At 38.5% G+C, this 24379-nt stretch overlaps 5 protein-coding genes across 6 annotated transcripts; all 5 read left to right on the plus strand.

The window, feature by feature from the left end:
• The first annotated feature begins 1869 nt into the window (after positions 1-1869).
• On the plus strand, positions 1870-4882 carry LOC103867870. Its single transcript, XM_009145953.3, has one exon. It carries the CDS (start codon positions 3421-3423, stop codon positions 4630-4632), a length of 1212 nt encoding a protein of 403 aa, XP_009144201.1. The 5' UTR covers positions 1870-3420; the 3' UTR covers positions 4633-4882.
• Positions 4883-6122: 1240 nt separating this feature from the next.
• LOC103867871 lies at positions 6123-9860 on the plus strand. The gene has a single exon (XM_009145955.3). The coding sequence runs from the start codon at positions 6457-6459 to the stop codon at positions 7807-7809; it is 1353 nt and encodes a 450-aa protein (XP_009144203.1). The 5' UTR covers positions 6123-6456; the 3' UTR covers positions 7810-9860.
• Positions 8699-9860, plus strand: LOC103868230 (F-box protein DOR-like). The gene has a single exon (XM_033291067.1). The coding sequence runs from the start codon at positions 8739-8741 to the stop codon at positions 9651-9653; it is 915 nt and encodes a 304-aa protein (XP_033146958.1). The 5' UTR covers positions 8699-8738; the 3' UTR covers positions 9654-9860.
• Positions 9861-19880: 10020 nt separating this feature from the next.
• Positions 19881-21103, plus strand: LOC103868232 (F-box protein DOR). Its single transcript, XM_033291938.1, has 2 exons — positions 19881-20343; positions 20433-21103. Exons 1-2 carry the CDS (start codon positions 19881-19883, stop codon positions 21101-21103), a joined length of 1134 nt encoding a protein of 377 aa, XP_033147829.1.
• Positions 21104-22319: 1216 nt separating this feature from the next.
• On the plus strand, positions 22320-24369 carry LOC103867874 (elongation factor 1-alpha 1). Of its 2 annotated transcripts, none has more exons than XM_009145956.3 (3): positions 22320-22523; positions 22656-23124; positions 23209-24369. In XM_009145956.3, the coding sequence occupies exons 1-3, from the start codon at positions 22369-22371 to the stop codon at positions 24094-24096; spliced, it is 1512 nt and encodes a 503-aa protein (XP_009144204.2). In that variant the 5' UTR covers positions 22320-22368; the 3' UTR covers positions 24097-24369. The 2 variants fall into 2 exon arrangements, with proteins under 2 accessions (XP_009144204.2, XP_033146957.1); XM_033291066.1 differs by having other exon boundaries at positions 22386-22526.
• The last annotated feature ends 10 nt before the right edge of the window (positions 24370-24379 follow it).

The raw sequence follows: 24379 nt of genomic DNA on the forward strand, positions 1-24379 counted from the left end.
AAAATGTGAACACATGAATCAAGGTTTTGTGGATGAAGATCTTGTGGATGGGGTCTTATGTTCAAGATTTTGTGGATGAAGATTCGGCAGCCACTTCCACCAACCACCACCATTGTATCCATACTCACGTCTTCCACCATTGCCTCCACAACCACCACCGCCTCCACTGTGGTATCCACCACTTCTTCCACCATGCCCTCCACGTCCACCGCCATCGTTTCTACGGGACTGAACCTCGAGAAGAATCATAAAATCAAAGAGAAAGGTCTGGGGAAGTTTGATTTGGACCGCAAAGCTCAAGAACATTTGGGTCGAGAAATGGAACTCACGATGATTGGGTTAAACAGAGAAGCGTAATCGGAGAAGAGAGTCAGAAAATGAAAGAGACAGGATTAGGGTTCATCGGGTTCGTCGGCGTATCCGAGAGAAAGAGAAGATTAACAAGAACCGTGAAAAATAAAAAAAAGATAAGGTAAACGGAGGGTTTGTAAAAAGTAAAAGATAAGAAATCTGTTTGGTTTTGGTTAACTAGATTGGTTTAGTTGGGTAGGATTTCTATCTAAGTGAAGATGACTCTAGTTAAGGGTTATATTAGTAATTCTAACATAAGAAAGTGTGTTGTATCACAATGTGTCTTTTAGTGATATTGAGAAGACAAAATGTGTCTCTGAGGGTAAAAATTTCTATATGGAAAGACTTAAGATAATTGATTTGGCTATTTATGTCACCAAAGTTGACTTAATTTATTCAGAGCACATCCAAAAAGAACTTTAGAGTTAAACGTGCTTGAGTTGGAGTAGCGGAAGGATAAGTGACTTATCGGAAAGTGATTCGCGATAGCATGCGAGTGAGGTCAAAACATGAGAAAAGGTCAGGTGGTGATTGCAGGGTCAATAAACATTGATTTCAAGCCTTTGAAAAATTAACGGACCGGCCGTCAGACGGGATGGAGCCCACAGACCGAGAGAACGGGCGTGGATGGCCTATTAGCCGTGGACGGGTCGGGGCGATGTATGTTTCCTTAATTAGAAAGTTTGAACTGTGAGAAGAGAATCTAAAGAACGTATTTGCGTCACTTGGATTAATTCTCAGTTTCTCTCCAGCGCTCTCTTTACATTTCCATATGCATAGACATCGCCGTTCAACACGTTGCTATCTCTGAGAAATTCACGTATCTCGTTTTGGTTCATAGTAAAGATAAGCATCTTACTTTATTGTTGCACGGCCACACATTGCTTTCCTTAGGGTTATAATATATACTAGATTTTGACCCGCGCTTAGAAAGCACGGGTTTATTTTTGAAATTAAATAAATTCTTCTTATATAAGAGATAATGTATAGGTTTGAGTACATTTACCCGAGTGCACTGAATCGTACCAAACTGAGAAAAAAACTCAAAATTAAGCTGAATTTCATAAATAATCGAGCATAGAAAAAATAGAAACCAAAGTAAGGACCAAATGAGTACTTAAAATTTTAAAATACAAATTATATACCTATTAAACATAACTAAACCATTAAAAGTTTATACTATTAATAGAATTATATGTGGTAATGATCACATTTGAATAATCTATCATATATTCATATGGATTTATTTTTAGAGCAATTATATAATAGATTATGAGAAAATAATAAATGAATTCATTTAAATTATGTAAAGTATTTATATAGTTAGAGAAATATAAGTTAAGACCAAATAAATATTAAGTCTAATGAAATGGTCCAACAACCTTGTTTAAGTAGATTTTTTAGGAGTGATTCCCTTTTAATAGTATAGATAATCTATCATATATTCATATGGATTTATTGTTAGAGCAATTATATAATAGATTATGAGAAAATAATAAATGAATTCATTTAAATTATGTAAAGTATTTATATAGTTAGAGAAATATAAGTTAAGACCAAATAAATAGTTAAGTCTAATGAAATGGTCCAACAATCTTGTTTAAGTAGATTTTTTAGGAGTGATTCCCTTTTAATAGTATAGATTCTGTGACTTTTACCTCTTGACTCTTTCTAATTCTCAGAATAAAAGAAACAACAAACTTAGTGCTTGGTGTGTCTGCAGAATTCTTATTAATGTAAACATAATCCCCTATATATTAATTGGGAAGCATTGTTTTAAAATGAACTTAAAGTACAAATCTGACGTGTCAGCCTCTCAGCTGCTCTCAGACCCTTTTTAAAAATGTCCGTTAGTTACTAGAAGATTTACAGTTTATGCCACTGGACCGACCAAATTTTAATAAAGTCACGAGCGCTTTATAAGGAGCGACATATTAATATCAAGATGGATTGGTTTAATCCCGGTTACTTCAAAAGGTAATTTGTCTCAATTGATTCTTGTCCACGATTTTCCTGCGGTACACCGAATAAAATATATTAGGAAGATCTTATTTCTATATTTCATCCCTGTCTACCATTAACTCTAAATATTTTTAAGAGGATTGTCTGCGTGATTAGCAAACTTAAATTGTTTCTTTATGTGCTACTGAACAACTTTATTCTCTAAATAATTATTGCTCTATATATTACAGGAAGGTAAATATTAGATTTAGGTTATTAAATCATCATTGCTCTATTAAATGTACAATGTACAATATACGAAACTTTAGTGCTACTTTTAACATAGGTCTACCTATATAATGTCACACCCAAGGTATTTCATCATCATTTCACACAATCAACCAAAATTTTCTTTTGATCACCTAGACTCTTTGCAATCGCTTTTCAGTTCAAGAGTTATGGTTTCATTGGCGTTTCATCCTCTTGAATTTATGGTTTCATCTTCTTCAATATCAGAAACACCAACCGAACTCGAATAAGTATCCGGACGCCCATCCCTAGAGACTTATATATATTTGGGCCTTATTCTATATGTTTTGCGGATTTAGGTCATTCATGTAGTTCTTTAATTCGTTTTCTTTTACCGTTTTTATGTTTTATAATTGATCAAAACTGTTTTATTATTACAAATAAAATAAAATTAAAATCTGTAAACCAGGTACAAAATACAAAAAAAAAAAATTATATAGCTTTCACCCCGCGCAAGGCGCGGGTCGTCACCTAGTTCATTCTTATTACATCAACGTATCAAGAACGTTTAAAGAGTATAAATCTTTATTAAAAACATACTTATATCACTTTCAAATTGTTGACATTTTCTTGTTTTTTTTAATTGAGAGAGAATGGCATGAATCTTTCCTGCATTTGCCGTCTCTGTATTTTTTTTAATCTCTAATCACACAATTAATATGTTTATGTTATGATTAGATACAAATGAAAAAAACAGAATATAAACACAGTGCGTTTGATTACTTCATAACTTCATTCTTTTCAAAGTAAACAAAAAACCAAAAAATGCTTTGTATTTGGTTGTGAAGATTGAATGAGTAAAAATTGAAAACCTGCAAAATGAGTTTTGCAGGTGGGAGAGATGGATCTAAAGGTTTCATGAAGAGGGTTACATCAACTTTCTCCACTAAGAAAAACAAGAACACAACAAATGATCCCAAACCACTACTTCCTCGGTCCAGATCAACTGGTTCAAACTATGAATCCATGAGGCTATTTCATGGTCAGGGGAAAAGGGCTCTTCCAGATGTTAACACAAAGAGAACCAAATCTGCTGGTGTCTCTCCTCAGCCGAGGCGTCAAAAGATCGATGGATCCGGGAAACAGTTCACCAAGCTGAGATGTTTTGATGACAGCGATTCCGTTTGGCTGTCTTCGGATTGCGCTTCTTCCAGCTCTCTTCTAGGGCAACGCAGAGTCTCTGTCTCGTTTCATTTCTCGCTCGACGAAAGGGTTGTCTCTTGGTTATCAAATGCTGCTAAGAATCAAGATGACACCATCTCCACCGAAGAGAGTCATCAGAAAAGTTCAAAGAAGGCAAAATATTCTTCAGAGAGCAACAACAACAAGACTTGTCCAAGTGAAGAGTCATATGCGAGTCCTGAGTTGACTTTACAAGAAGACAAGAAAGTTAGCTTCTCTTTAGAATCAGAGATGTCTTTGGAGAAAGCTGCAGAGACTGGTGATTCCAAGAGCGGCTCCGTTGCGGAGCCGCTCTTCTGGCCGTATGAGCAGAAGTTTGATTGGACACCGGATGATATATTGAAGCATTTCTCCATATCTCCTCGGCGAAAAAAGTCAACGGGAAATAAAAGTAATGGTACCTCTCCAAGATCAATGAGGGCACAGCTTCAGACAAGAAAGCTGGTTCTCAAAGAAGGATGTAAGAGAAAACTCATGTTCAATGGTCCTGGAACAAGTCCAAAACAAGCGAGGACAATCGGTAATAAGAAAACCAAGATGAGCAGGAACCAACAACAACAACCCATCATGAAGAGTTTGAAGAGGAACAATAGTTTGCCAGCAAGTTTGAAGAGAAACTCGAGGGAGGAGGTACATGTTCAAGCTGCTGAAGAGAGTGTAGAGATGTGCAAAAAAACACCTAAGAAGCTTATCATGACACGCAGGTCCAGGACTTTCATAGAAGATGACTTTGCCTTGATGAATGATTTCTCTATAGAAAATGCGGTGGGGCTTTGCGAGTTCAGGGGAAGAGAAGGCATTGATTCAGACTTCAACACTGATGGTTTCTTGTTTGAAGATGCTCTATGAAAAAGAAAAAGCCTTTACAGGTCGAGACTATAACAACATCTGCACTGTAGATTAAGGAATTCGGCTCCGAACCTCCTGGTATTTTCAAAAAAAAAAACATCTGCATTGGAGACAGTTTTATTTCAATAATTGTGTATCTATTGGTACAAGTTTGGGAATCTCTGAAATGAGTTTGCATAGAGATGGTTTCCCTTCTTCTTGGAATGTTTTAGCAGAATAATCGTTTCCCTTATATTAAAGATTTGCTACATCTTGCTGTTTCCCTTTTCCTGAAATATTTGGTTTTGTGTTTTCAAGTGAGTCAGAGAGATATAATGTGTATGTTTCTGACCACTCTAAGCAGAGACAATTGTTATTGATATCTTGTTATTTGCCAAGATAATATAGAATGTGTTGATCTCTTGCAAATATCTTATAGACCAAGTAACTGGCTGGCTTTTATAAGTGTTTGTGTAAGAAAGAATTCACATTATTGATTACCAAAAACATTTAGTTTCAGTGGCTATAGTCGGAAGGGAGCTTAGGTACACATAACCAGGTCTACTCCCCTACAGGCTACATGATACCACAATGTTTAATAATGTATGTCACTTTTAATTAATTGTAATGAAAAGAGCAAAGCCTTTGATAAAAATGGTTGGATGATTTTTAATGTCAACATCATTCCTATTACATCAACGTATCAAGAATGTTTAAAGAATATTCTTAAAAAAAAAAAAAAAGGGAAAACTGTTTTTTTTAGAGCAAAAAAATGGTAATTATGTCCCTTTAGACTAATCTATATTTTGTGTCATATTTTCCTATAATACCCTTTAATATTTTTGAAAATAAATTTAATAAATAGTTTTACAAACAAAAAAAAATTGGAAAAATAGTAACTTTTGATAATATACCTATATGAACTTAGTGATATTTTTTCCAGTAATAAAAAATTTAAAATTATAAATTTCATATTATGTTCTAAATAAAGTAGAAATGACATTCTACGAAGTAGAAAACGAAATCCACTTTTTTCATTGAATCTACAATGTTTAGAATACGTGATCTACATAAATAGGAGTATTCTAAAAATATTTAGAATACACATTCCGCACTTAACCTATCGTTCTAAAATCTTTAGAAATCAAAATCTACACATTAATATAAATCTAAAACACGTAGAAACCGACTTCTACAGATTTACTATAAATCTAAAACATGTAGAAATCAAAATCTAAACATTACTATAATTCTAAAAAACTGTAGAAACCGATTTCTACATATTAGTTGTATTCTACGGATAAGAAATCAGTTCCTAAAAATATGGAAACAAAATATTTGGGAATATTCACTTTTATATTTTGAAAAAAAAAATCGATTTTTTTTTTAAAAAACAAAAAAAACGAAAAAGGAACAAAAAAATAAAAAAAAACGAAAAAGGAATAAAAAATTACAATTTTAAGGGCATTACTGCCATTTTGAAAAAAATTAGTCTAATGGGACATAAAGTAGTATAGATTAGTATAAATGGACATAGTTACCATTTTTTTGCTCTAAAAAAGCAATTTTCCCAAAAAAAAAATCATATATCATCTTTCAAGTAATTGACATTTTCTTTCTTTTTCTTTTTTATTCAGAAAACGGCATGAATCTTTCCTGCATTTGCCGTTTCTGTTTCTCTAATCACAAGCTTAATATGTTAATATTATGAATAGACAAAAAAAACATAAACACATTAAGAGTTTGATTACTTCAGAACTTCATTCTTTTGACAGTAAAACAAAAGAAAAAAAAGCTTTGTATTTGGTTGTGAAGATTGAATGAGTAAAATCTGAAACCTACAACATGAGTTTTGCTGGTGGGAGAGATGGATCTAAAGGTTTGATGAAGAGGATTACATCAACTTTCTCCACCAAGAAAAAACAGAACACAACAACAAATGATCCGAAACCAGTTTTTCCTCGGTCTAGATCAACAGGTGCTAGCTATGAATCCATGAGGCTGCGTCAGGGGAAAAAGGCTCTTCCTGATGTCACAGCAAAAAAGACAAAGAGGACCAAATCTGCATGTGTCTCTCCTCAAAGAAGACGTGAAAAGATCGATGAGTCCAGGAAACAACAGATTGAAGACATCGATTCCATTTGGTTGACTTCTGATTCTTCTAGCTCTCTTTTTGGGGAACGTAAAGTATCTGTCTCGTTTCACTTCTCACTCGACGAAAGCATCGTCTCTTGGTTATCAAACGCTGCTAAAAATCAAGAAGACACCAAAGACAATCATCATCATCACCAGAAAAGTTCAAAGGATGCAAAATATTCTTCAGAGAACATACGAAAAGATGGAAAATATGTTGGAACAGATTCTGCAAAGCCGTGTTCTTCACGTTTACCTGAAAACAACAACAAGACTTGTGAAGAGACATCTAGTTTCAACAGATATGTGAATCCTGAGTTGACTTCGCAGAGTCATGAAGAAAAGAAAGTTACCTTCTCACTAGAATCAGATGCGTCTCCTTCACAGGTTATCTCAACTCTTGGGCCATCTACTCCTCCTATAACCATACTAGCATCAGCTTTAGAGAAAGTTGCGGAGATTGGAGGTTCAAAGAGAAGGAATGTTGTGGAGCCGCTTTTCTGGCCATTGGAGCAGAAGTTTGATTGGACAACAGATGATATAATGAAGCATTTCTCCATGTCTCCTCAGAGAAAAAAATATATAGGGTCCAAAAGTGCTAGTACCTCTCCAAGATCAATGAGGGCACAGCTTCATACGAGAAAGCTAGATCTCAAAGAAGGGTGTAAGAGAAAACTCATGTTCAATGGTCGGCCTGGATCAAACTCAAGACTAACACAGATTCCAGAACTGAAACAGACAATCAGCAGCGACCAACCACCCATCAAGAACCGTTTGAAGAGGAACAAAAGTTTGCCATCAAGGTTGAGAAACTCGAGCGAAATATCTTCAAAGGTGGTACCTATTGAAGCTACAGAAGAGAGTGTAGAGATAAGCAGAGAGGAAAAAAAAACACCTAAAAAGCTTGTCATGACTCGTAAGTCCAAAACATTTTTAGAAGATGACTTTGGTTTGATGAATGATTTCTCTATAGAAAATGCCGTCGGACTTTGTGAGTTCAGGGGAAGAGAAGGCATAGATTCAGACTTCAACACTGATTGTTTCTTGTTCGAAGATTCTCTATGAAAAGCAAAAGGCTTTATATGACATCATATGGTTATATATATAATGCATATACTTGTCAAACAAACGGCGACAACTTTGTTCCTTGATTGTATATCTGTTGGATAGTAAATAACTGCAACATTTATATATACCACATATATGTATGCGTTTTGGATCAATCAAAGACCTGAAACTATGTTCTCATTGAGTTCTATACTTACATCATTTGAACTTTAATGTCCTTAGTTATGCGTTTTGGATCAGTCAAATAACTGTAATAAGCAGGCACAAGGAGAGATGCAAAAGTTTTGTTACAAAACCATTGGAGAAATATAGCTAACTTTCCTTCATTAGCATGTAACGGTGTTGATACAAGTCCGGTGAAACAGTCAAAAACGTTTCGCCGTTTTTAATAAACCAAACCACACGCAATCTAATATCATGTGCGTCGTTTCAATCAAAAGTCAAAACCAAAACGACCAAAGTGTACCTTTACACAGTCCGGTAAGTTCATTTTCATTTTACCCAACTGTCCTAGGGTTTGATGAAGCAAGCGTCTCTCTCCGCCATGAAATCACGGCGTCGCAACGTCCCTGAGGATCCTCAAACCATCCGTAGACGCAGCTCACGACTTAGTGCTGACGAATTACTATCGAAGATGCCAACCGATCTCGTCATCGAGATATTCTCGAGGTTGCCGTTAAAGTCTATTGCGATTTCAGAGAGCCCTAATGGCTTGGTTTGCCACAAGAAGTTAGCAAGAGATTAAGTTGATTTTGATCTTCAATATTTTTTTTCTTATTGCAAAAATAAAACAATGTTACACCTGATGTAAAAAAGTTTTTTTTTGACTTGAATAAATTTAACATTCTTTCAAAAAAAAAAAAAAAAAGTCTATTACGAATTGTGTATCAAAGCGGTGGGCCTCCGCCCTTGGCCGTTCTGACTTCATGGAGTTGTTCTTGACCAAATCTTTGGCTCAACCTCAGCTACTGTTCGCCTGCCAGAAAGAGAGTGAGTTGATCTTCCTCTCTTCACCTCAGCCTAAAAACCCTGATGAGGCTGTGTCGGATCATCATATGAGTTTCCCCTTTGAGCGTGTGGATGCTGTATCTAGTTCTGTCAATGGCTATGTCTGTATAACCGATGAACGGATCTCAAAAGGAAGGAAGACCCCAGAGGATGTGTTGGTGATATGTAACCCTAGCACGGGACAGTCCGTTACTTTACCCAAAATACCTAAAATGAAGAAAATGAAGAGAACTGCAAAGAGCTTTTTTTTGTATGATCCGATTGAGAAACAACACAAGGTGTTGGCAATGGCCATGGTAGATGGTAGAGATGTGCATCAAGTTCTTACATTAAAAGGAACTAGGAACCTGACTTGGAGGATGATTGAATGTAGCGTACCCCATTATTATCCAGGGCCAAAGTGCATATGCATTGACGGTGTTTTGTACTACGGTGCTTGGGGTTCCAATAATGGTCATATTCTAGTTTGCTTTGATGTCAGATCCGAGAAGTACAGCTCCATTAAAGCCATTCAGGGAGCGGTAGAGGAAGGTGCAACTCTGGTAAATTACAAAGGTAAATTGGCTTCACTAAGGGCGCAACCTAACCCCCATGCTATTAGTGGAACAAGTGCAAGTTTTGAGATGTGGATTCTAGAAGATCCTGAGAAACATGAGTGGTCCAGCCGTATTTACAAATTGCCTCCTGTTTGGAAGGATGTAGTTGCAGGGGAGGTCTTATTCTTTAAAGGAGTGACTGCCACAAATGAAAATTTTTTTGTCCCCCACAACTTCATCCGATCTTTATTATGTTTACTACTACAATTTCGACAAGGAAAGTATAACAAGAGTTGAGTTCCAAGGAATGAGACCGTTTAGAAAGGGTTGGGGTTCTGGAGTTTTTACCTTACTGAACCATGTAGAGGATGTGAAACTTATCTAATTGTTTTAGAACTTTGTAACGGAAGCTTGCTCCTTGAGGATCTTAATGAAAACCTTTATTTTTTCCACTGCTTCTGTGTTGTTATAATTTTTTTGCTTGAAGTTGTAAATTATGGTTTTGAAACTCCTCTCCACTGATTTCACTTGCGACTATTGCTACTATTTGTTTTACTTTTGATATTGGACTTAGGTATGACACTGGCACAAGCGTGCTCCATTGGGATAAGACATAACCCTCTGTTTCTCAAACTGTACTCCTCCAGCTCCTCGTCCTGTTTACAGAAACAAGAAAGTGATGTTGAGTCCTGATCACAGGTTTTTGAGTAGCGGTCCTAGTAAACAAAAAGGGTCGAGATTCTGCTCACGTGCGTAGTTGTTTGAAGATATGGAGCGCATAGAACTGATACACGTTATGGTATCACGTACCAGAGAAAGAAGACTAGAAACTAGTATTTTCCTTAAGGGTTTTTAACGTAAAAACCCCTCAATTATGTTTTATTCGGGTAAAAACCCCTCAAGTATTGATTCAATGAATAAACCCCTCAAGTTAGTTTTCTTAACAAATCAAACCCTCCGTTAATTCTACCGTTTATGCAATACGCTGTGTTTTGATTACTCGTAAACTACATGATTTTTTTAATTAAATAAGATGACATTAGATTAAAACACGGCATGTAGTTTAGGAATAGGACTTAAAGCCTCTGTAAAAATCCTAAGTGTTTTTAAAAAATCTCAAAATTATCATAAGACATACGACAACGACAGATGACGAACCCTTGTTTCTCAAATTCTGGGGTTTTCAAGTTTCCATAGTGAGATTCAGGAGAGGGCAAAATTCAGAGAGATTTGGAGAGTTCTTTTCTGTTTTGTGTATTCTGTTTCGAAATTGAAAAGGAACGGTGAAGGAATCGTGAGACAAACTGAAGGAAAAAAAAAGTGAAAGAGTTTCAGGTTTTTGGTATTTCAAGGTCATAAGAACCTGCTTTTGTCTCGACACCATGTTACTCTTCTTTTGTTTTTTGTAAGTTTTAGGTTTATGAGAAAATTTTCATGTTTCTGTGTATTTTTGTGACTTAACGACTTGATTGTGGATAATAAATGAAAAAATGTTAACAGCAACAACTTGAGCATAAGATACAAACAACTCATAAGATACACACAAGGTAGGAATCATACACCACCAACAACTAACAATAACAATTTGATCAAAATAAACCAACAACACTTCTAAAACTTAGCTCTAATACTCTCCAAGACCACAATAATCTCTCCTACGTCTTTCTTCAAATCAAGGTCTTGCTTCAGCTCCATTAATTCTTTCTCTATGGTAGCTTGTTTTTCAGCCACAAGATCAAACTCTTCCATATGTGCTTCATCCATCTGGCCACTTAAAACATATGGCCATGACCAAAGATAACTCCACATCAATAGAATTTTCCTCCTGGATTCTCTTTTGTTTTTGAAATCAACATAATTGTCAATGATTCACACTGACACTTTCTGGGTATTCCAGACCTAAATCCATTGTGGTTATGACTCCTACTATCAATCTCTTTACACTAAAATCAATAGAAAATTCAAATATTAACAACAATTTAAAAGAAGAAATAGCAAAACCACAGGCTAGTTAATGGCATAAGACCAAAAATTTCGAAAAATAAGAACATGAAATAGTTTGTTTACTTACATGAACGAAGAGGACTGAAGAAAAGTTGGAGAGAACAAGCAAGAACCCTAAAATTTTCGATTTGGGGATTCTGAAAAGAGATGAAGAAGAGATATGAAAGCTGTGACGTTTTTGGCCATTTAATGAAACGATGCGTTTCTCACTTAACGACAAATCACAGCTTTTAACGATACTGTAGACGGAGGGGTCGATTTGTTAAGAAAACTAACTTGAGGGGTTTATTCATTGAATAAATAATTGAGGGGTTTTTACCCGAATGAAACATAATTGAGGGGTTTTTACGTTAAAAATCCTTTCCTTAAAGCATTATAGAGATTTGGTATTTTTCCTATTCTAGATATTAAGTAGTTTTCCTTTCTTAGGGTTATGATTTGTAATAGCCCTATATAAACATATCTAATTATCAATAAAGGAGGATCTTCCAGCATTAACCTTATTCTCAAGAGAGACTAGGATTAAAGTAAGCTTTGCAATCAAGTAATCTCTACTCTTACCTGTAATCACGGCACCGGTTACGCGAGCACAAGCGGCTCGTATCAATTTGGTATCAGAGCCGAACGATTCGATGGGGGACACTGAGGCGCTTTCGAAACAGATCGCAAAGATGATGGAGATGATGCAATCGATGAATGCAAAGATAGATGATAACATGAAAACCCAGAGTGCTAATATGAAAACTCTACAAGAGAGAATGGTGCATCACGAAACTACTAACGGGGATCGCGGTAAAACGATCAAATTCTCACCCGAAGAACTTTCTGAAGTTGAAATATTAAGCGGAAGTAAGGGGAGCAAGGGGGCAATATCATTCGATACCAGAGCTGGTACGAGTTTTACACCATCCAAAGCTGATAAAGACATTCCGGTGAGGAGTTGTGGTTTGACACACGAGTCCAATTATGGGTTCTCTGGGGGACCGTGGCCAAACCGAGCTGTAGGAAGAGAACGAGGGCATAGGTGGACAGATGGAGGAGGAGACTGGAATGTAAGACCAATTGGAGCGGCACCACACGACTCACATCCAAATGTTGGAGATTATCGAAACTCGGAAGGGTTGATGGAAGGAGGATATTACGAAACTCGTGAGGACAGAAGCAACAATTTCGACAGAAGATGTGTGAAAGCAGCCAAAATAGAGTTTCCACCATTTGATGGGACAACTGATGATATGGAGTGGCTACAAAAGTGTGATGACTTCTTTGCGGACCAAAGAATTTTCAGTGATGATACGAAAGTTAGACAAGCGACTTTTGTTTTAACAGGCCAAGCATACCACTGGATCATCAACTTGCGACGATTGGTAACACATAGGCTTGGATGGGGGGGAGTTCAAAAGGATCTGCAAAAGTCGATTTGGAAAGGCAGATGCAGTGAACCCAGTGGGAGAATTGTCAAATCTTAGACACACGGGAACAGTGGATGAGTACTGCAGTCAGTTTGAAGAATGTCTAAGCCGACAAACTAGACTCTCGGGTGATCAACAACTATGGCAATTCTGTGCCGGATTGACAGATAGCTTACGGAAAGAAGTTGAATATCTGCATCCTGAAACAATTTTTGAAGCCATAGAGTATGCTAGAGATAACGAGTACAAGATTAACAATGATAAACGCACCAGGACGTTTGGTGGTCATCTAGCGCCTATCACTAAGACCCTTGGTGTCTCAGCTCGGCAAGAGAATCGAGGATCAGAAGTTAAAACTCCAAAATCAGGACCACAAAAGCAAACGGGCCAGAAGAAATTTTGGAAAAAACTAACGCCAGCAGAGATGGCGGATCAAAGAGCAAAAGGGCTTTGTTTCAATTGTGATGACTTATACACGCCTGGCCATGTTTGTACTCCGGTTCTCTTTCATATTATGCCAGTCATGGAGGGAGATAATCAAGACGATGAGTGGATTGAGGAAGACGAGTTAGAAATCTCCATAAACGCCATGAATGGGGAACAAAACGAGCGAACCTTTCAAGTACAAGCTAATATCATGACAGGAAGAGGTTGGGTATTACTTGATACAGGGAGCACTCACAACTTTATCAAGAGCAGTTTGGTAGAGAAGTTGGGCATCCCTATGCACCGGAAACCTGGCCGGTTCGTAGCTCTTCCCAACGGAGGGCGATGTCCAATAGAAGGATTTTGTCAAAACATGTCAATGACGGTACAAGGGCACCAATTCAAAACTGACTGCTTTGCAATTCCTTTGAAAGGTTTCGATGTGGTTCTTGGAATCAGATGGTTGAATGCATTAGGAAGAGTGATATGGGATGGACCAAATAAAACTGTCGAGTTCAATCATGGCTCCACCCCAGTTATATGGCACGGAGAAATATATCTCTTCATGCTTTAGGTGCTGACTCGAAGGGATTGGAACACTGGTTCTCTGATGAAGAAGAAGTGTTTACGACTCCAGGAACTAGTATACGACGCATACCACAGGCGCCAAAGCAGAGGATTTGTACTCTCAACCCGGTGCCCACGTCGGACTTGCTAGATATGGTTCTAGAGAAATACCGTTCGGTGTTTGCGATACCAGTTGGTCTGCAACCAAAGCGGGATTGCGATCATAGGATTCGTTTGCTTCACGGGTCAAATCTGGTGGCAGTACGTCCATACCGTTATCCGCACCTCCTTAAAGATGAAATAGAAAAACAGTGCACTGAGATGCTTCGCAACGGGGTGATTCGACCAAGTAGTTCTCCATTCTCTTCACCGGTGCTACTAGTGAGGAAAGCAGATAATACTTGGCGCTTCTGCATTGATTATCGAGATCTTAATAAGATCACTGTGAAAGACAAGTTTCCAATTCCAGTCGTGGATGAGTTGCTTGATGAGCTACATGGATCTCGGTTCTTTACAAAACTTGATTTAACATTAGGTTACCATCAAGTCCGCATGTCTGACGAAGACATTGAGAAAACGGCATTCCGCACACACCATGGCCATTATGAATTCTTGGTAATGCCGTTTGGCCTTGTGAATGCCCCATCCACCTTTCAGAGCTTGATGAATGCGGTGTTTACAAAAGTCCTTCGAAAATTCGTCTTGGTCTTTTTTGACGATATTTTGATCTATAGCAAGACATGGGCAGAGCATGTGCGACATGTTGAGTATGTGTTGCAAGTATTACAAGAACACCAGTTACTGATAAAAAGAGTTAAGTGTTCCTTTGGGAGGCAGGAAGTGGGCTATCTTGGACATGTTATTTCTCATGAAGGAGTCCAAGTTGATCAGAAAAAAATTGAGGCTATCACGGAGTGGCCTCAACCGGCTACAGTTCGTGCATTAAGGGGATTTTTGGGCCTGTCTGGATATTAGCGTAAATTCATTCAAGATTATGGCATCATTGCTGCACCATTGACTCAACTCTTAAAGAAAATGGGGTTCGGTTGGAACGAGACTGCAACACAGGCTTTTCTCGCCTTGAAAAAGTCTCTTTCTGAATCTCCAGTATTGGCACTACCCGATTTCACTAAAGAATTTGTTGTGTAATGTGATGCTTCTGGGAGTGGTATTGGAGCAGTTCTACAACAAGATGGACATCCTATCGCTTTTTTTAGCAGAACGTTAGCAGTTCGTCATGTCAAGCTCGCAGCGTATGAGAGGGAGTTAATTGGGTTGTCAAAGGCAGTGCTTCATTGGAGACCATATTTGTGGGGCCGCCGGTTTCTCATACGAACAGATCATTACAGTCTTAAGTATCTACTAGAACAACGGCTCTCGACATCTCCTCAAGTTCATTGGATTAGTAAACTACTTGGTTTTGACTTTTCAGTCGAGTTTCGTTCTGGAATGACCAATAAGGTCGCTGATGCTCTATCTAGGCGTGATGACAATGGACCAGAAGAGGTTAGTCAACTTCATGCCCTACAAAGCTCTACAAGCGGTATTCTGTCCCGAATCCGTCAAGAGATTAAGACCAACGAGAGACTTGGAGAACTCAGAGATAGAATTATTCGTGGAGAAGAATCAGAACTGTGGGAAGCAAAGGATGGTCTTATCTTTCGCAAAGGAGTTGTTTATTTGGATTCCAATTCAGAATTGGTGCGAGAAGTAATGATTGGTTTTCATAACTTTGGCCATGAAGGTGTCCAAAAGACTGTGGAACGTATTCGCAGGGATTTTTATTGGAAAGGGTGGAAGAAGAGTATTCAAGAGTTTGTGAGTACTTGTCAGGTTTGTCAGAAAAATAAATGGGAAACACTTCAACCCGCAGGATTGATGCAACCACTGACGATTCCAACTAAAATATGGGCTGACATCTCTATGGATTTTGTGGAAGCATTGCCAAAAGTTTCAGGAAAAACAGTTATTCTGGTGGTGGTCGATCGCTTCTCTAAGTACGCACATTTCATTGCCTTAAGTCATCCTTATACTGCTGTTTCTGTAGCTCAAGCGTTCTTCCGAGACATTGTAAGATTGCATGGGATTCCGGAAACAATTGTATCAGACAGAGACAAGGTCTTTCGTAGCATTTTTTGGCGTGAATTGTTCAGACTTATGGGTACTAACCTGTGTTTCACGACTGCCTATCGACCGCAATCTGATGGACAAACGGAGGTGGTTAATAGGACGTTAGAGATGTATCTTCAGTGTGTTACAGGAGATGAGCCACGGCAATGGCTTGCTTGGCTTCCTTGGATTGAGTATTGCTACAACACATCCTACCACACTAGTCTCAAAGATACACCATTTAGGATGGTTTATGGGAGAGAACCACCTCGACTTTTAGACTATGCTATAGGAAGTTCCAAAGTTGAAGCTGTTGATGTTGAGTTGGAAAGAAGAGATGAGTTCTTAACAGTGGCACGTGAACGTTTGATGGAAGCTCAGAACAGAATGAAAGCTGTATATGATAAACATCATCGCGCAGCTGAATTCAATATTGGAGACTGGGTTTGGTTGAAGTTACATCCTTACAGACAGCTCACCGTCGCAAAGAGAGCGTTCACAAAGCTATCTCCCAAGTTTTATGGACCATTTGAAGTACTAGCTCGTGTGGAAACAGTTTCCTATCGTCTCCGTCTTCCGGCTGGGTCTCAAATTCATGATGTTTTCCACATCTCACTGCTTAAAGCGCACAAAGGAGACCGACCCAATACAGAGCCTCTGCTACCACCGGTTTTTCAGGGACGAGTGTTACCGGCTACACCAATCAAGTTTCTTCGAGCTCGCATTCATGGAGGTGTTCGACAAGTTCTTGTCAAGTGGAATGAAGCATCGGAGACTGCGACATGGGAAGATGCAGGGAAGTTATGTGAAGCATTTCCAGAGATAGAGCTTGAGGACAAGCTCCTTGTCAAGGAGGAGAGTAATGATACACATTATGGTATCACATACCAGAGAAAGAAGACTAGAAACTAGTATTTTCCTTAAAGCATTATAGAGATTTGGTATTTTTCCTATTCTAGATATTAAGTAGTTTTCCTTTCTTACTTAGGGTTATGATTTGTAATAGCCCTATATAAACATATCTAATTATCAATAAAGGAGGATCTTCCAGCATTAACCTTATTCTCAAGAGAGACTAGGGTTAAAGGAAGCTTTGCAATCAAGTAATCTCTACTCTTACCTGTAATCACGGCACCGGTTACGCGAGCACAAGCGGCTCGTATCAAGAACCTGTACAGACAATTGAGAATAAAGTCATTGTTGGATCGGAAGAGAGACAAATGAAGCATGTTTGGATCCAAAACAATGAAGGAAACAGAGCAGACCTTGACTTGTTCTTGAAGAAACTGAATGTATTGCACCGCCTCAGGCAATCTTAGTGAGAGCCCCTTATCTTTTACAGTGCTTCTGTTTGTGTTATAACTATTCGGTGATCCACTAATTACACTTTCCTACTATAGCTTCAAATTGTTTTGCTTTTAATATTGAACTTAGGTATGTTACATCATAATTGGAATCTATCTGAATTGTTGTATCATTTGTTGATCTGTTTTATGAGCCAAATACATGTATTATAAATTCAGATTGGCTGTAGAGCTTGCTACGAAACATATTATTGTGTTGTTTGTTACTATACTGAAGCAGAGTCGAGGATTGCTTGGATTCTGTTGCGGATCAGATCTAATGCCCTCATCGCCTGTTTCTCAGAGAAAAGAGGCAGAATGCTACACAACTGTGGACTAGAATTGCTTTCTGAGAAACCAAATCTGTTGAAACAAGTTCTTCAAAGTCGTCTTCGCTTTTACCTGAAAGCAACAACAAGACTTGCTCGGGGAAATCATGTGAAGGGTCATCTACTTCCAATAGATATGTCAGTCCTGAAAAAAAAGAAACTTAGCTTCTCACTAGAATCAGAGGTGTCTTTTTCACTGGTTAGCTCAAGTGGTGGGAGATCTGGTCCTACCTAAAACCGTACTACCATCAGCTTTGGAGAAATTGCTTTAAGAACTACTTGCAAATTGCAATGATGGTATGAATGGCTACTTGACATGAGAGACTCACCTGCGTATATTCAGATCCTTAGTGTGGTGTATGGAGGACAACTTTGGTCAACCAAGTCATGTGAGATGTCGGACCTAATTTATTGAAAAGAAAAAGCTTTACAGGTTCTAAAACCGAGAAGATAACAACATCATACGATTACATAATGTATACTTGTCAAACAAAATTCCGCACTGGCCATATATATGTATGCGTTTTGGATCAATCAATGCTCTACCAACTGAGCTACACGCTGAGTTCATCTGATTTTTAAGTTCCTTAGTCATTTAAATAAGAGAGAAACAAACAGTTGGAGAAATACAGCAAGCTTTTATTCACTGTAGCATGTGAATTGTACTGATACAAGTTTGGGGATCTCTGAAAAAGTTCTTGCAGAGAGATGGTTTCCCTTCTGGGAATGTTTTAGCAGAGAGGTCGTTTGCCTTGTGCTAACCACTTGCTACATCTTGTTGTTTCCCTATTCCGGAAACATATGTTGTGTGTTATGCTGTTGTGTGTTTCAAGCGAGTCAGAGAGAGAAAGTATATGTTGCTGACCACTTGAAGCAGAGACAATTGTCATTGAAATTTTGTTATTTGTAATGTATTAGTTTCTTGCCAATATCTTGTAGACCAAGTACCTGGCTGGCTTTTTCAAGTGTTTATATTTACAGAGAATTTACAGTATCGATTACTAAAACATTTAGTTTCAGAGGCTATAGTCGGAAGTCAAATTAGAGGGTTACCCAATTACATAGTGATAGGCAGACAAGTGTTTTAAAAGGCTAATTTTTAGCTTAGCTTAGAACAACAATTGGTAAGAGTGTGTAAATTATATGGCATCAGCAACTAGATATATAATTCCACAGAGGCAATTAGTACAAAAAAATGCTTTGACAAAACGATCATTTCAATATGTGATGGTTTCTTTGTTTGGTTTGCTAATTCTTAATAATATGTTTTGCTAGAAAATTTCATCTCCAGCGGAAAAAGTCATCTTTACCATTTCTTATACCTTAAACACACACATGAGACTGGACAAAATCAGAATTAAACTATTGAATTGTAACTTTAACACAAGTGGGTTTTGGACGAAATATTTAATTTGATTTCCTGCAGAATCATCCAAAATCCGACCTTTTGTAATTTGTATATTTGAGAAAAAAACATTGTCTGATTAATGTTTCTCTGAAAATATGAATTGCATCAAAGAAAACTGTTAGAATACGGCAAAAGAATTCTCAAGGCTCTTTGTTTGTATGTCCATCCCATTTACAGTCTGTTTTGTTGTGCTGTGACATATCGGTCCTACTTTTTTTTGTTTGTTTGCTAATTCTCAATCTCTGTATTGCTGGAAAACTTGTCTCCAAGGGGAAGCAAGAGTGGCTTTGAAAGGAAGAACGGGTCGCCATTAACCCGTTTCTGGTCTGGTGCGTCATCGTAACTATATCTTATACCTTAATACACACATGAGACTCAAAATCAATGAAAGTATCGAACTGTAACTTAACACAGGTGGGTTTTGGACAAACTATTTGATTTGCGTGCCTTCCGTCACTAAGACACTAATAACATTGTCTTGCTGCATTCAAAGAGACATCTAGTTGAATAAAGGTAACCAAAGCAAAGAACTAATACAAGATGAACTGCATCCAAAGAAAACTGTTAGAACATTTAACATTTTCGTGGTATGCAAGAAAATCATAGAGTTCATTGTTTGTATGTTGGCGGTTATAGTGAATATATCCAACGAGCAGAGAAATTCTTGTTTTTCTCTCGAAATGCTTTGACAGTTAAGAACGACGTACTGTTTTTTAATTAACAAACGACACGCAAACTAATTTCTTGTCGTGTGTCGTTTCAATCAATCCAAAACAACACAAAGTGTAACTTTTGTTGACTGAGCAAGCAACTGACGATCGTTTCATATTTTATTTACAAAGTCGTGCCAGATGGGTTAATTGCACTGCATCTTCCCAATTGTCTAGAGTTTGACTTTGACAAAGAAGCAAGTGTCTCCCTACGCCATGAACTCACGGGGGTGCAACGTCTCGGATGATCCTCAGACCATCTGTCCTAGCAGCTCACAACTTAGTGCAATTGATGATTTATTACTGAAGTTACCAATCGATCTCATCGTCGATATATTCTCGAGGTTGCCGTTGAAGTCTATTGCGAGATGTCGTTGCATATCGAAGCGGTGGGCCTCCTTTCTTCGCCGTTCTGATTTCACGGAGTTGTTCTTGACCAAATCTTTGGCTAGCCCGCAGCTTTTGTTCGCTTGCCGAACACATAGGGAGTTGCTCTTCTTCTCTTCACCTCAGCTTCAACATCCTGATGAGAACTTGTCTACTATAACCGCCAATCATCATGTGAGTTTCCCCTTTGAGAGCTTCTATGATATATCTACTCCTGTCAATGGTTTTGTCTGTATACGAGATGATTTGATGTTAAAAGAAAGGAAGACCCAAGAGCTTGTCTCGGTGATATGTAATCCTAGCACGAGACAATGCTTTCCTTTACCCAAAATGAATATTGATCCACTAGTAAAAAAAGTACTCTGGTGAGAAGCTTTTTAGGGTATGATCCCATTGAGAAACAACACAAGGTATTGGCAATGATCAAACGATATGATACAGTTGTGGATCATCAAGTTCTCACATTAAGAGGCTCCGGGAACATGACATGGAGAAAGGCTGAATGTGGCATACCCCATTTTCCTCCGAATCCAGACTCTATTTGCATCCGCGGTGTTTTGTATTACACTGCTAGAGCTTCCAGTGGTGGTTATATGATAGTTTGCTTTGATGTCAGATCTGAGAAGTACAGCTTTGTTAAATTCACGGAAAGAGAAAAATATTTTGCAACTCTGATAAACTTCCAAGGTAAATTGGCTTCACTAATGGCGCACCCCAACCCTCTTTTTATTAGTGGAACAAGTACAAGTTTTGAGATGTGGATTTTACTAGACCCTGAAAAACATGGATGGTATCCACGTATTTTCAATTTACCTCCTACGTGGAAGGATGTAGTTGGAGGGGAGGAGTTATTATTTAGAGGAGTGACTGCTACAAATGAATTTGTTTTCTCCTGCAACTGCAAATCTTCATCTGAGCCTTTCCATGTTTACTACTACAATTTCATCAAGGAAACTATAACAAGAGTTGAAATCCAAGGAATGGGAGCGTTTGAGAGGGGTTCTATAGTTGGTATATTTCCGAACCATGGTGCAGATTTGAAGCTTGTGTAATTGTTTTTGAACTTAGTAGCATAGGCTGGATCTTAAGTTCTCATCTTGAAGATCTTTAGTGAAAGCCCTTTATCTTCTTTTCCACTGATTTTGTGTTGTTGTAACTTATTTTGCATATCTCTTGTTTAGTGGCTCATGCACACACTATGGAGCAATGATTGTCCTAAACTATGTTTTTGAATTCACTTCCAGACCATAGCTATGTATTGTTTTACGTTTGAAAGTGGTATGTACATTGATTGGCACATCATAGTTGGAATCTATCTGAGTTGTTGTCATCCTTTGTTCATCCGTCTACAAGCCAAAACATAAATGATAAACTCAGATTGGCTATATAGCTTGTTATTGTGCTGTTCGTTGTTATAATGAAGGAGGTTTGGGGATGTGGTGGATTCCTTTGCGGATCGGATCCCATGTCCATGCCTGTTTCTCAGTGATAGGCTGCGTACTTCTCTAGGACAACACTACTGTGGACTCCAATTGCTTTCTGCAAAAATAAATATGTTGGAACAAGTTCGGCAAAGCCGTCTTTAATTCCAATAGGTATGTGAGTCAGTCATTTGACATCACCGAGTTATGAATAAAGGAAGGTTAGCTTCTAAGTTCTAACAAGAATGGGGTGTGTGTCCTTCAGCGGTTAGCTCATCTGTTGTGCAATCTGATCTTAGTAAAACCATACCAGCATCTGCTTTGGAGAAAGTTGCTCTTAGGACTAACTTGTAGTGAGGGTAATGAGTATGAACGGCTACTTGGCTCAGTGTTCATGAGAGGCTTGCATTTTCGTTGAATAACAAAAAAATCCTAATTTCATCAAGGAAATGACTACTATTCTTAGCCAATCGATGCATATTTTTGACAAGTACTGACATTATCCAAAGTTGCTTACTTTCTCAATAATCCCGAGCCTTCTCCAAACTATAGATGATGACTTCTCTCGAAAATACCCAATCCGTTTCTTGATCTTCTCTTACTGATGTTCTGGTCGCTCCTCCAGATATACAAGAACTTTATGTTATCAGTTATACAATTAATTAAAGGCGAACGCTTAGTGGACTGATATTTAAAAGTCAGTATCTACTCTTAATGATTTTGCTAGTACATGTTGTGCATCCTTTTGTAGATAGTTCATATTGTTATTCTTTTGACAGTTTACTATTTACTGTAAAGGTGTTAAACTGAACTCCACTTCTGACCGAACATTCTCAGCTATGTATGCCGACTCAACCACAGCACAAAAAAAGATTGTATACATTCAGAACAGGGGCATGATTGTAATATCGTTATGTTATGATGCTAAAACCCTACTTTCCTTTCCAACCAGGCCATTCACACACACTATATATATATATACACACACGCATCTCGATCTCTCTCTCCAACCTAGCCGCTACACTTATCTTCCCTCTACCACATCACTGAGGTAAGCTTTTACTCCGTTTCTATGATCTCATTTCTATCAGCTTTTACAATAGATCGGTTTAGGTTATCTGAGATTTTGTTATTGGTTAGATCTGTTGTTTGTTGATCGTTTCTTTAATGATTCATCTTACAGATTAGCCATGGGTAAAGAGAAGTTCCACATCAACATCGTGGTCATCGGCCACGTCGACTCCGGAAAATCCACAACCACCGGTCACTTGATCTACAAGCTCGGCGGTATCGACAAGCGTGTCATCGAGAGGTTCGAGAAGGAAGCCGCCGAGATGAACAAGAGGTCTTTCAAGTACGCGTGGGTCCTTGACAAGCTCAAGGCCGAGCGCGAGCGTGGTATCACCATCGACATTGCTCTCTGGAAGTTCGAGACCACCAAGTACTACTGCACCGTCATCGACGCTCCTGGCCATCGTGATTTCATCAAGAACATGATCACTGGTACCTCCCAGGCTGATTGTGCTGTTCTCATTATCGATTCCACCACGGGTGGGTTTGAGGCTGGGATCTCTAAGGATGGTCAGACTCGTGAGCATGCTCTTCTTGCTTTCACGCTTGGTGTTAAGCAAATGATTTGCTGCTGTAACAAGGTGTGAATGATTCTCTTTTACTCTTTACTCTTTAGCTTATTTGTGTTTTGGTTTTGATGCTAACGTTATTGATTATTGTAACAGATGGATGCTACTACTCCTAAGTACTCTAAGGCTAGGTACGATGAGATTATCAAGGAGGTGTCTTCTTACTTGAAGAAGGTTGGTTACAACCCTGATAAAATCCCGTTTGTTCCCATCTCTGGTTTCGAGGGTGACAACATGATTGAGAGGTCCACCAACCTTGACTGGTACAAGGGACCGACTCTTCTCGAGGCTCTTGATCAGATCAACGAGCCAAAGAGGCCGTCAGACAAGCCTCTCCGTCTTCCACTCCAGGATGTGTACAAGATTGGTGGTATTGGAACGGTGCCGGTAGGACGTGTTGAGACCGGTATGCTCAAGCCTGGTATGGTTGTGACTTTTGCTCCTTCGGGTTTGACCACTGAGGTTAAGTCTGTTGAGATGCATCATGAGTCTCTTGTTGAGGCGCTTCCAGGTGACAACGTTGGGTTCAATGTTAAGAACGTTGCTGTCAAGGATCTTAAGCGTGGGTACGTTGCTTCCAACTCCAAGGATGATCCTGCTAAAGGTGCTGCTAACTTCACCTCACAGGTTATCATCATGAACCACCCTGGTCAGATTGGTAACGGTTACGCTCCGGTTCTTGATTGCCACACGTCCCACATTGCTGTCAAGTTCTCTGAGATTTTGACCAAGATTGATAGGCGTTCTGGTAAGGAGATTGAGAAGGAGCCCAAGTTTTTGAAGAATGGTGATGCTGGTATGGTTAAGATGACTCCCACCAAGCCAATGGTTGTTGAGACTTTCTCTGAGTACCCGCCGCTTGGACGTTTCGCTGTTAGGGACATGAGGCAGACTGTTGCAGTTGGTGTCATCAAGAGCGTTGACAAGAAGGACCCGACCGGAGCCAAGGTGACCAAGGCTGCCGTCAAGAAGGGTGCCAAGTAAAGCACCTTCAGCAAGAGTCTTTCATCCGAAGACGATTTTAGTTTTTTTACATTAGTGTGGTGTTTGGTCGTTTGTTTGTGTTATAGCTTCGTCTCTTGTCCGTCAGAACCATGTTCTCGTAATTGGGTTCTTGATCGGAGGTGGCGGAGCTATGTTGAAGTCTAGCTTTACTGTTTTTTTGTTTTACTTTTGCTACCGGGTTATGAACTATTTTGGATGTTATGTTATTATGAATATGGCATGAGATCATTTCTTGTTGTCTAATATTGTTTTTATGCGTATC

The sequence above is a fragment of the Brassica rapa genome, chromosome A05 (assembly GCF_000309985.2).
Source record: "Brassica rapa cultivar Chiifu-401-42 chromosome A05, CAAS_Brap_v3.01, whole genome shotgun sequence".
NCBI classification, from domain to species: Eukaryota; Viridiplantae; Streptophyta; class Magnoliopsida; order Brassicales; family Brassicaceae; genus Brassica; species Brassica rapa.